Below are 12,498 nucleotides of genomic sequence, written 5' to 3' on the forward strand. Positions count from 1 at the left end.
TTTATTGACTGTCTTCTACATGCCAGGTGCTTCTACATACATAGGTACTTTATATATGAGGCCTTATTTAATCTTTACAACAACTTTAATCTAAACGTCATTATCCACACTTTACTGATGAAGGAACAAGTGTAGAGTCTCAAGCTAACACACAGAGCCAATGATTGATCGCAAATCAAGCTGTCCTCAAAGTCTTTATTTGGAATTATAAGATCCAGACCTCTAAACAATAAACTCACTACTCACGTATAATCTGCAACTAAAGAGAAAGCTGAGATATTGTAATATCTGATCAGAGAGAGACAAAAGTAGTTTTACAAAACTTTGAAAACTTTGCTTCAAAGAGGTTAATATCAAACCCTAATTCTCATTTTTTCATTTATACATCTGGTTAAACCAAAAGAGTTTATAGCTTGAGTCTCAAGCAGTTAATACAATTTAAATGGGTTAGCATCACCATAAAAATAAACATTTATCATTACATTCCTTTTTATGTCATGCACATAAGAAGCTTCTACAACTTAGAACTTTATCTACCAAAGTGGTATTCCAAGTATACCTCGAATTTGCAGTAGATTCCTGGAGGCTAAATGTAAAAATCTGTATGAGACAATAGAATCCATGTGTTGTACATGGATTTTACTTTTATTTAGTAAAAGACATAATGATGATTTGGTGTCAAGTCAGGAAGAATTTTCTTAGAACTTATGAGAGTTTTTTTCATCATTACCAGAGCACCGCAAAGTAATTGTGTGTAAGACTTCTGACATACCTTCCATGGTGTTGGTCAAAATACTAGCCATACTCGTTGCTCTTTGCTTTGCTGTAGGATCTTCCAACAGATCCATGGAAACATGATAAGAACTGGACCGTCTCTTTCTTATTTCCGTTTCAGTAGTCGTGCCCTAAAAAAAATTTTCATATGAAATAACTATTATTTTTAAGGGTAGCAAAATCCAAAGTGTTCCTGTAATAGGTGTTACTTAACTAAGTATTCACCATGCTTTCTCAGATGTAAACAGCTCATTAAGACATTGCTGGAATCATCATTCTTGGAAGTGTTTAAAAGCCCATCATATTCTCAGCTTTCAGGGATGCCTGGGTTTGTGATCAAGATGGACTTTTCTAATTCTTCCATCTTGGAGCTTTGGGCTGGAGGGATCATGCCTATTACAGGATAGATAACCTTTTAGCATTTCAGCCAGTCCTATCTAGGACTTCAAACTGAAGCATATCACTCCTTGATTTACTCACAGGTTGAACTATTAGATCTTTATTTATATACATTCATGTGGTTTAATGTATGAAAAGAACTTTAAAGGCTTCCCTAATATGTTCTCCTAAAATGAGAATTCCACTTTAAAATGCTTCTGTTCATTATAGACAGGTAACATTTCCCAACATCCTTAATAATAAAACTAATTTTTAGAACTATCTATAACTTTGTCTTACACTTACAAGACAACCCATCCTTGGCACTGAAACTCTAATTTAAGGCAAAACATCAAATTGGGGGGGGAGGGTCTTTGATTTTTAGCAATGTTGTAATGACTTGCCATGTTTCTATTCCAAAATAAACTCAACAGAATTTCAATATGGGCAGAAATTTATTCCTATGTCAGGAGCTCAAATAATGAAGTTAATGGTCACAGGAAAAAAGGGCAAAACTCAAGCATTCCTAATGTGGGTCTGAGTGCTAATAATAAATAAGAAGTCACTTTTAGTTCTCTGAGGACTTTCCTTATTTCTAAAACAGTAATATGAGTCCTGTTCATCTACTTTATTGTGCTATGAATATTTAACATTATTTTATTAACCTGCATGCCTCTAATGCATACATATCAAAAGCAGACTTTCCACTCAATTGATAGGACTGTCATTAATGGGAATAAACATTCATTTAGGTTGCTCTAAAATTAATTTTACTGTGAAAGAAAAGTAAAATTAATGAGAAAAGAAATAACCCCTCTCTGAAACTAAAGCTCTTTAAATCAAAAAGTTGCCTCTCAGAATTTAAAATATTTTGCTTTGTCAGAGAAAGGCAAAGTTGGAAGGAAAAAATAGGGTCACTTACGAATTTGGTAAAGTAGCAGGATATGAAATTAATGCACAGAAATCTCTCATTCCTGTATACTAATTATGAAAAATCTGAAAGTGAAATTAAAAAAACACTCCCATTTACCATTGCAACAAAAAGAAGACAATATCTAGGAATAAACCTACCTAAGGAGACAAAAGACCTGTATGCAGAAAATTATAAGACACTGATGAAAGCAATTAAAGATACAAATAGACGGAGAGATATACTATGTTCTTGGACTGGAAGACTCAACATTGTGAAAATGACTATACTACCCAAATCAATCTACAGATTCAATGCAATCCCTATCAAACTACCACTGGCATTTTTCACAGAACTAGAACAAAAAAATTCACAATTTGTACGGAAAAACAAAAGACCCCAAATAGCCAAAGCAATCTTGAGAAAGAAAAACGGAGCTGGAGGAATCAGGCTCCCTGACTTATAGGAATCAGACTATACTACAAAGCTACAGTAATCAAGACAGTATGGTACTGGCACAAAAACAGAAATATTCATAAATGGAACAGGATAGAAAGCCCAGAAATTAACCCATGCACATATGGTCACCTTACCTTTGATAAAGGAGGCAAGAATATACAGTGGAGAAAAGACAGCCTCTTCAATAAGTGGTGCTGGGAAAACTGGACAGGTACATGTAAAAGTATGAAATTAGAACACCCCCTAACACCATACACAAAAATAAACTCAAAATGGATTAAAGACCTAAATGTAAGGCCAGACACTATCAAACTCTTAGAGGAAAACATAGGCAGAACACTCCATGACATAAATCACAGCAAGATCCTTTTTGACCCACCTCCTAGAGAAATGGAAATAAAAACAAAGATAAACAAATGGGACCTAATGAAACTTAAAAGCTTTTGCACAGCAAAGGAAACCATAAACAGGATGAAAAGACAACCCTCAGACTGGGAGAAAATATTTGCAAATGAAGCAACTGACAAAGGATTAATCTCCAAAATTTACAAGCAGCTCATGCAGCTCAATATCAAAAAAACAAACAACCCGATCCAAAAATGGGCAGAAGACCTAAATAGACATTTCTCCAAAGAAGATATACAGATTGCCAACAAACACATGAAAGAATGCTCAACATCATTAATCATTAGAGAAATGCAAATCAAAACTACAGTGAGATATCACCTCACACCGGTCAGAATGGCCATCATCAAAAAATCTACAAACAATAAATGCTGGAGAGGGTGTGGAGAAAAGGGAACCGTCTTACACTGTTGGTGGGAATGTAAATTGATAGAGCCACTATGGAGAACCGTATGGAGGTCCCTTAAACAACTAAAAATAGAACTACCATACAACCCAGCAATCCCACTACTGGGCATATATCCTGAGAAAACCATAATTCAAAAAGAGTCATGTACCACAATGTTCATTGCAGCTCTATCTACAATAGCCAGGACATGGAAGCAAGCTAAGTATCCTCTGACAGATGAATGGATAAAGAAGATGTGGCCCATATATACAATGGAATATTACTCAGCCATAAAAAGAAACAAAGTTGAGTTATTTGTAGTGAGGTGGATGCACCTAGAGTCTGTCATACAGAGTGAAGTAAGTCAGAAAGAGAAAAACAAACATTGTATGCTAACACATATATATGGAATCTAAAAAAAAAACTGGTCATGAAGAACCTAGGGGCAAGATGGGAATAAAGAAGCAGACCTACTGGAGGATATGGGGAGGGGGAAGGGTAAGCTGGGACAAAGTGAGAGAGTGGCATGGACATATATACACTACCAAATGTAAAATAGATAGCTAGTGGGAAGCAGCCACATAGCACATGGAGATCAGCTCTGTGCTTTGTGACCACCTAGAGGGGTGGGATAGGGAGGGTGGGAGGGAGGGAGACGCAACAGGGAAGAGATATGGGGATATATGTATATGTATAACTGATTCACTTTGTTATACAGCAGGAACTAACACACCATTGTAAAGCAATTATACTCCAATAAAGATGTTAAAACGAAAAGAAAGAAAGGAAGGAAGGAAGGAAGGAAGAAAGAAAGAAAGAAAAGATAGGGTCGCTTAAAGGTCATCTAGTCACTTCTGCTCTATATAAAATTATATGTGTAATCCTATATCTGTCTAATTTTTAGTGCTAGATTCCAAAATCTCTAATGATATTACCAAGGAAATTCTTTCTTAAGTTACATTGCTTCAGTTGAATTTATGTGTAAAGTGTAGGATATTGTGTGCTTTGGAGGGTGGCATTTGTTTGCAGCTCTTTATTTTCTGTTCTCTTTTCCTCTCTGCAGTCTTGCAAAGTCCCTTCTTTGGCCTGCACTTTCAGCTCATGTGACACCATATGTTGCAGCTCATGTTGCAGTGCCCTGCCTCACACCTGACTGTAGCACTGAAGGATGGACACAAGGCAGCAGGAAATAGAGATCACACTAGGCTTTGTTTCAAACTGCCCCATTTGCCTTCAGAGATTTATCCCACCCTCTCTGATATGACAGGATTTTGTGGTAATTATTGATAAATGCTAAATATCTTCTGACAGACTGACATTCTCTTTGTATTTATGCAAAGAAGTTGTGGATTTATTTTTGTTTGTTCAATTAACCTTTATCAAGATCAGTGATACTCATACTTTATTATGTATAAGAACCATGTGAGATACTTTTCAAGGAAGAAGAAATCCCTGATCTTGCTCTCCTCGGCCTTTTGGTCTGAGTAAGTGTGGGCCCAGAAATCTCCATTTCTTTCTTTAAACCACTTTATTGAGGTATTATCGACATGTAAAAAGCTGTATATATTTCAGGTACGCAACTTGATGAGTTTGGGGATAAGTATACACCCATGAACCATCACCACCATCAGGTCATAAACATTTCCATCACCTTCTAAAGTTTCCTTCCACTCCTCTTATTATTGTTGTTGTTGCTATTTGGGGTAAGAACACTTAACATGAGATCTACCTTCTTAGCAAATTTTAAATTTACAATTCAGTATTGTTAGCTCTAGGTCCTATACTATATAGTAACATATCCAGAATTTATTTATCTTGCATAAATGAAATTTTGGACTCTGTGGTCATCAAACTCAGAGAAGCAGAGAGTAGAATGGTGGTTGCCAGGGGTGGAGGGAGGGGGAAATGAGGAATTTCCACTTTGAAAAGTATCCCACGGAATTCTGATGTAAGTAGTCTGAGGATGAAATATATTTTGAGATACACTGGGTTAAAATGAAAGTTTTTGTTTCCTTGGCCATGTTTTCTTTTCCATTTAAGAAAATTAATGGGAGGTAATATTGCAATACGCATAGAATGTAGGTTCAGTAGTCAGCATACCTGGGGTCAAACCCTAGCTCCGCCATGCACAGGCCTCAGTTTCCTCCTTATAAAATGAGGATAATATTAGTAACTACGATAAAGGGCTGTTGTGAGGACTAAATGAATTAATGCATGTAAAGTGTTCTGGACAGTATCTAGTACATAGTTAGCCATGATTATTTTTTAAGAGAAGTTGACATTCCCTTTGCATTCTTCCAGTTTCTTTCACAACAGAGTTCTACTTTTTTCATGATTTGATCTGACTCCAGGATACCTGGACATTTCTCTGGGAGAAAGCGGTGGGGAGAGGCTATGTGAAAAAAGTGAAGATCAGTGGCTATGTCTATAATCCAAGGTAAGAATCTCCTCTATTAGATGACTGAAAGCTGACTCCATATGATTTTAATGTAGCTTAAAGAGCTCATCCAACTATAATGAGTAGAATTGTGTAAAAAAAAAAAAAAAAATCATACTGAGAAGATTTTAATATGACTCTGTAAGCTATAAAGTATAACCAATGACATTGCTAGAATATTTTTATAGTGGCAAATGAAATCTTATTTAATACCAAACTTAAAAAGCACCTATGTTTTACAAAGGAAACGTCAATAACATATCCCTGTAAGTGTCTGGTATTTAGTTGAAACCCTTTTTCATATGCATGATTTAGGGCCACTATGTTAATTAAAAATTCATGACGGTAATATAAAAATTGAAATCTGCCCTAATAATTACAACACATGACTTTACCAGGTACTTCGAGTGGCTTCTTTACCACACAGATGTACAATGGTCATTTGACTGGGTGCTAAAAATAGCACTCTGACCTTCCAAGAGGAAGAATGTTGCATTGCAGGATTTAGATGTATTTAGTAATACTACCTACTTCAAGTGGAAGTATCAAGTTCTTCTTTTAAAGGAAAAGAGATAACAAGATCCTTAAGATAAGTATTTATATCATTTCTTGCATTTACTTTGCTTATATTAACTAATCATAATGCATGATAAATTGCTGCTATACTTTTTGGCAAGCTTCATTCTGTAGTAATAATGATGAAGGAATACTTCTAATTATAGTCTATGAGACCCAACCTACGTTTTTAATTCATTTGAGAAAAGTCTGAATTGAACAATTTGACAAAATAAGTTCATAACTTATTTCGGCCTTTGAACGTTAGACTCTGTAAAATTCACACGTGTGGATATCGAAACCCATTCCTGCCTGCAACCAGCCACAGCTCCCTCGCCAACAGAGGCAGGTTTCACTGGCCTCACCTCTGGCAGGAGCTGTCCAGCGGGAGATGTGAGGGCAGAAGGGCCCCCGACCAGGGAGACCACGCCGTTGCAGTCCACAGCACTGTGCATCTTCCCGTTCATGGGCAGAACGGGGAGCACCCTGGAGGCGCGGCTGGCCTGGCTGACGTTGCTGGGGCGCCGCTCCCCGTGTCTGTGCGGCACAAACAGAGAGTCTCTTCTGCTGTCATTGTCTTCGAAGGTGCTGTGTTCATCATCGGCAAAGTCATTCTCAGAGCCAATGTCCTTGGCTCGACCTCTGAAGCTGAAAAGGCTCGCCCTACTGTTGCGTCTTGGAGAGAAAAGGGAGCCACGGATGCTCAATAAAGACTATCAATAACAAGAAAGGAAACAAACAAAAAACAGATGAACAGAATTAAGTGCTGGTGTCCTGAACAATATGAGCCTGGACTCTTCATTTCAGAGCTGTTGACTCACCAAAGGTAAGGCATTGGACAGGTGGAAGCAAGGGCTCCTGTGGCAACTGCTGGTGGGGTTCTGGCACTTTCTACTAGGTACAGGTCTTTTGTTTTGCTCTCCCTTTTCCTCCTTTCCTTGATTTTCATCTTCTGAGCTCTCATTTTCTACCATTTTCTTCTACTTTACCCATGACTTCAGATAGTCATAAGTACCCCCCCCAAAGACTGTTTCGTCTCATTTCTGGCACCTAGAACTGAAATCTTTGCTAGACCCTTCTCTAGAAACTATTCTTATTTAACAATCCAGTGGAAAGCAATTAAGTACACAACTAAGTTTTGATCCTTTGAAGCCAAAACTACACCAGTAAGAGTTCACTAGTGCCCACACCCAGATGCAGATCTCACCACCAAGGAAAATAAAACCAATCTTGCTAGTAGGTCTGTTTAATTATAGTACAAGGAGCAACTTCTCTCCTTCCCTTTGCATATTTTATAACAGTCCTCATGAATAATTTAAACAAATCTAGCTGAAAGAACTGTACGATTCATTCCCTGATTTTCACTCTTCTGTCTCAAGAAATCTAAAGAGCACCATATTTACAAAAACCTGGTCTTCACTAAGTATCTGGTCAAAACCATTTGACAATTTTCTAGATGACTACAATGTCATTGTTATCATTCAGTTCACTTTGATTCTCAAACATAGTACCATTGAGCACAACGAATCATTTCCTGTTTATTACTAGTCTACTTTTACAACCTCACTCTAGTGAGCACTTGTTTCTGTTTGTCCAATACCCATTTGTTCTTTTTCTGTTGACAGTACCCCGATTATCTCCAAGAACTGCTCCCCAGGCAAGACCATGGCCCAGGTCTAGTCAATGAGTGTATTCCATGCCTCTGGCCATAGAGCCTGGTTTGAAAATGGGTAGGAGACCCTGCATGGTCCCTTGACAGTCACCAATTTCTTGTACAATTGTTGAGAAAGAGGTGCATTTTCGATTGAGGTTGCTAAAAAATATTGAATGTAAGTTTGGAGCCATGGTGGGCATCTTATCAGCATATTGGAGGAGCCTGGAGATGTGGAGTAATACTTGGCCCTGATAACATGTTTTGAGCCTTTGGATCTAGCTGTGCCTAAAGCTACTCATTGATATCATTTATATAATTTAATCCTCTTTTTTGCTTAAGCTGGCTTAAGTTGAATTTCTATGATTATTAATAGAATACCAACTTTATCATTTAACCATTACTAGTTTCATCTTTTTATCTCCAAAGGATTTAAAGCTAACTAAAATTATTATTTTGTACCTATATATTTTTTACATTCCCTGACTAATAAGTATACATTTAATTTTATTTTCAGCTAAAGAATGATTTTCTCAATAACATCTATAAAATGTCTATAATCTTTAAACACTATCTTATGTTATATGATCTTATTCATTATTTACAGAAACACATCTAAGAATACGGGTCTGCTCCCACAGCAGAACTTATTTCTTCTTTTCCTATACCCATGTTTTTTCATCCTGTTATCAACTTCATTATTCTTTTCTTTTATTGTTTCCATATGAGTATTATTTATTTTTTTCTGTTTTTTAATATTTATTTATTTATTTGGCTGTGCCGGGTCTTAGTTGCAGCACACAGTATCCCTGACCAGGGATCAAACCCGGGCCCTGTGCATCGGGAGTGTGGAGTCTTAACCACTGGACCACCAGGGAAGTCCCCAATACGAGTATTTTTTAAACTTCTCCTACACTATCCAATTTCTTTCATGTCTCCTTTCTCTCCTTTCACAAGGGACTTTAAATTAGCTATAAGGACATAACAGTTACAGAATTTTTGACCTACTGGTTATCATTACCTCAAAAAGAAGCCAGATAAGAAATGCTTGGCAATAAGAAATAAAGTAGAAATTATGTATACGTACCACTCTTAGTAAGAGTTTTTATTTTAACTACAAGTACTCCCCTCAATTAGAGCCAATAGAAGGGCTGGAGAGAAATGTTATTAAATTGCACACAGTGTTTCTCAAAGTTCAAAGGTGAATTATGCCACACAAGAGCATAGCTTACATATGGCAGCTATATGAAAAATGATTGTTTCCCATCTGTTAGCATCAACTTCCACTGTTTACATTGATTACATAAATCCATAGCAATCAAGTGCTATACCACAAATAGAGGATGGACAGTAAGAAAAAAATCTGCCATACCAAATGGATCTCTAAAAACTCCTTGTTTATCACAAATATGGAGGGAAATAATAACTTCAGAAAGTCAACAGTATCTTATAAAGGCTTCAAAATAAAATATTCAGGTTGTCTTGAGACGTCATTAGAGATTGCACTCTTGACTTTCTTCTTTCCCTTCTCCCACACTAACAAGTCATATTGAAGTCTAAAAAATATTTCATACAATCCACTTACTCTACTGAGAAAATTACAATCCTATGATAAAAGTATTCATTATATTTTTTTCAATATGAAAGTAGAAATGGTTACTAACACAGTTGCCTATCATGTCACTACAAAACAATAGTTTTTAATACTTTGGGGCCTTAGGCCCTTGAAAAATCTAACAAAAGCTATGGACCCTTCATCACTGTACCCAGGTTAAGAACCTGGTTCACTATTTTCAGTAGTACTTACAGGGTCTTGCAAAGTGGGATTAATATGATTTCAGCATCCCTCCCTTTCTTCCTCTTCCTTTATCCCTCTCTCTCTCTCTGTGCCTCTCCATTGCCCTCTCCATCTTCTTAGTTACTTGTTTGTCTACTTCTTTATCAGATAAAAATCTTTAGTTCTATTTTTATACACACACCACTTCAGAAACGAATATCAATTTGAGCCAGATATTACATGTTGTATGAGTGATCACCTATAATGCCCAATTAGGAAGCAGGGGTTTTAAGAAGACAGTATGGGGAAAATGTTATGTCTTTGGACAAAATTTACAGAAACAGATGGGATAGAGCCTAACATTTTCAGACTTTACTATTTTGCCTAGAATTAGTTCTATAGGACTTGAAATGAAGCAAATTGGAATAACTCTGTGGTATCTGTTGGTTTGCAGTTCAGATTTAGGTAGTTTTTCCTCAGGTAACTTACTTTCCTTCTTTCCTCCCTCCCTCCTTCTCCTTTTCCCTTCCTTCAAAATAAACAATGCTCTAAAAAGGGGATTTGATTTTTTAAAATTCACATTTATTAAGATTAGTATCTCCACTAATGTAATCATAATGATTGTGACAACAGCATGAATAGAGGTGAGTAAATGTTGATATTTATTTAAAAACAAAGTCTACTTCAAATTTGAATTCAACCTCACTAAGTCTTTAACTTATCCTATCTTATAATGTTACCTGGACTTGGAGTGAATCAGGCTGACATAAAAATTTATATGTATTAAACATAAGGCTATGTGAGACTGTGTATACTAAAAAATGTACAAGGAGCATGTATAATCCTAAATATACGTATCTTTTAAATGAAATCAAATTGTAAATTTCCTCAACAGTTTCTTAAGATTTTTAAAAATATTTTTATTTCTTTAATTATTATTATTTAAAAAAAATTTTTTGGCCATGCCACATGGCATGCAGTGTCTTAGTTCCTTGACCAGGGATCGGACCTGCACCCTGCTGCATTGGAAGGTGAAGTCTTAACCACTGGACTGCCAGGGAAAAAAAATGTTTTTTTTTAAGATATTCTTTCTAGTCAGCCTGATACAGTGGAAAGTTCAAGGGTATCAGTGTCAGGATAAATCTGAATGCCGCTTCAACCTTTAATAACCAGATGACATTGGGCAATTATTTAACTTCACTGAGCCTAAAAAATAGTGAAAGTAGTACTATGCAGGGCTGTTAACATTAATTATGGTAGAGTAAGAAGAATGCCAAGCACAAAACAGGCACTCAGCGAAGAATACCAGCCTTCCCCTGTCTTCACATCTGCAGATTGGGGATGAAGATTATAGTACCACCCTAGGGCTGTAGTGAGTGGCTTCAAGTAGAAATGCACCACATAGGTGTTAGCTATTATCACTGTTATCGGTGTTGTTCAAACTGTGACTGTTAACTGTATGGATATTAAGCTTTCACTACTGAGAAACTGTATTTCTGGTAATTCTCTTGGTAATTTCAAAGACAATTAAGGATCCTAAATTTCAAAGTTTCAGCAGCTTGTGTTGGTACATAAGCCAGAAGCATCTACATATCATTTTCTACACTATGTAAGTCAAGGTATTCTTCTCATTCAAGTCTCATTAAACATGAGACAAAGATAATCAAGAGCAATTAAGCACAACTGTTTACTTAGTGTCATAAATCTTCTTCAGTGCATGTCTACCTAAAATTTTTGATTACATTTTTAGAAAAATTTTGCTTCGGTTTCCCTTGAAACAAGGACACGAAGAATACACTCCTCATATGAAGTTCGCACATGCATGGGAACAACTGCACAGATGGTCTGAAAGAATCCACTCTTCACTTTTAGGAACCTGTCACTCAGAAAACCTACAATTCACTGGGTCCAGGCACCACAGCTAAGAAGGGACAGTAACCATCTGCTGATTATTCCTCATGTAGAAAATTGCCCTGAGAAGTCTCAGAATCACAAGCCTTCCCAAGCCCAGTGGGATCTATGCTCTAAAAATGCGTTCTTGAATTCCAAAAAGTCATAAAACTCACAAATTCCTTGAGGTGATAACCAAAACACTCAATGATCATTACCATTCTGAAAGCATTGTGCCATCCAGGAAGAAGGCAGTTTTATCTAACCAAATTCTGGCAAATCTTTAAAAAATTGTGTTTGTTATGACAATGCAATTTACATAATCTAATATTTTTACCTGGTGTGGAGAGGAAAACCTCTTTTCATATGTCAGCCTGCTTCCTTCTAAGGAAAAACGGAAACCTTTTCTTCTTATGCTGTCTTCAGATTCAGATTTGTGGACCCCATCTTCCTTCTCTTCTTCTCCAGACTGTTCTTTCTGTTTCTTTTTCTTCCGTCTGTTTTTCAGCTCTTTTTCACTCTTGGAGCTCAGCTTTGATGCTACTGAAGAACTTTCTGAGAAAACCCCTATGCCACCAGCACCACTGAAGTCTCTTGATTCAGCAGATGCTGCTGCAGCTGCTGCCTAGAAGGGTTCAAGGGAGATGGTAGTTGTATATACACTTTGAAAAACTCCATCTATGTTACTGCTTACTTCATCTTTGGTATCATGAATATGTGATTTTGAAAAATGATTCTCCATTCTAGTATGTATTTGTAAAACAGTGCATTGTCGTTAGACCGATTAAAGAATTAAAATGAAAAGTGGAAGATGATACATGTGACTTTAATGAAGATCTTCAACCTGTAGCCTCACACTACACTTTCTAATTAT

At 36.6% G+C, this 12,498-nt stretch overlaps 1 protein-coding gene across 2 annotated transcripts in view; it reads right to left on the reverse strand.

Annotated features, from left to right (window-relative positions):
- Nucleotides 1-12,498, reverse strand: part of LOC111172813 (sodium channel protein type 2 subunit alpha) — a 90,974-nt gene that overhangs the window by 57,222 nt on the left and 21,254 nt on the right. For both annotated transcript variants that reach the window (XM_022569921.3, XM_022569926.2), the window contains exons 10-12: nucleotides 11,962-12,249; nucleotides 6,672-7,019; nucleotides 773-905 (exon numbers count right to left, since the gene is read on the reverse strand). In XM_022569921.3, the coding sequence (XP_022425629.1) occupies nucleotides 773-905; nucleotides 6,672-7,019; nucleotides 11,962-12,249 (769 nt within the window). The remainder of the gene's footprint in view (nucleotides 1-772; nucleotides 906-6,671; nucleotides 7,020-11,961; nucleotides 12,250-12,498) is intronic.

This window comes from Delphinapterus leucas, chromosome 8, assembly GCF_059928025.1.
Source record: "Delphinapterus leucas isolate spDelLeu-1000000601 "Yukka" chromosome 8, BTC_Dleu_Yukka2, whole genome shotgun sequence".
In the NCBI taxonomy this organism is placed as follows: Eukaryota; Metazoa; Chordata; class Mammalia; order Artiodactyla; family Monodontidae; genus Delphinapterus; species Delphinapterus leucas.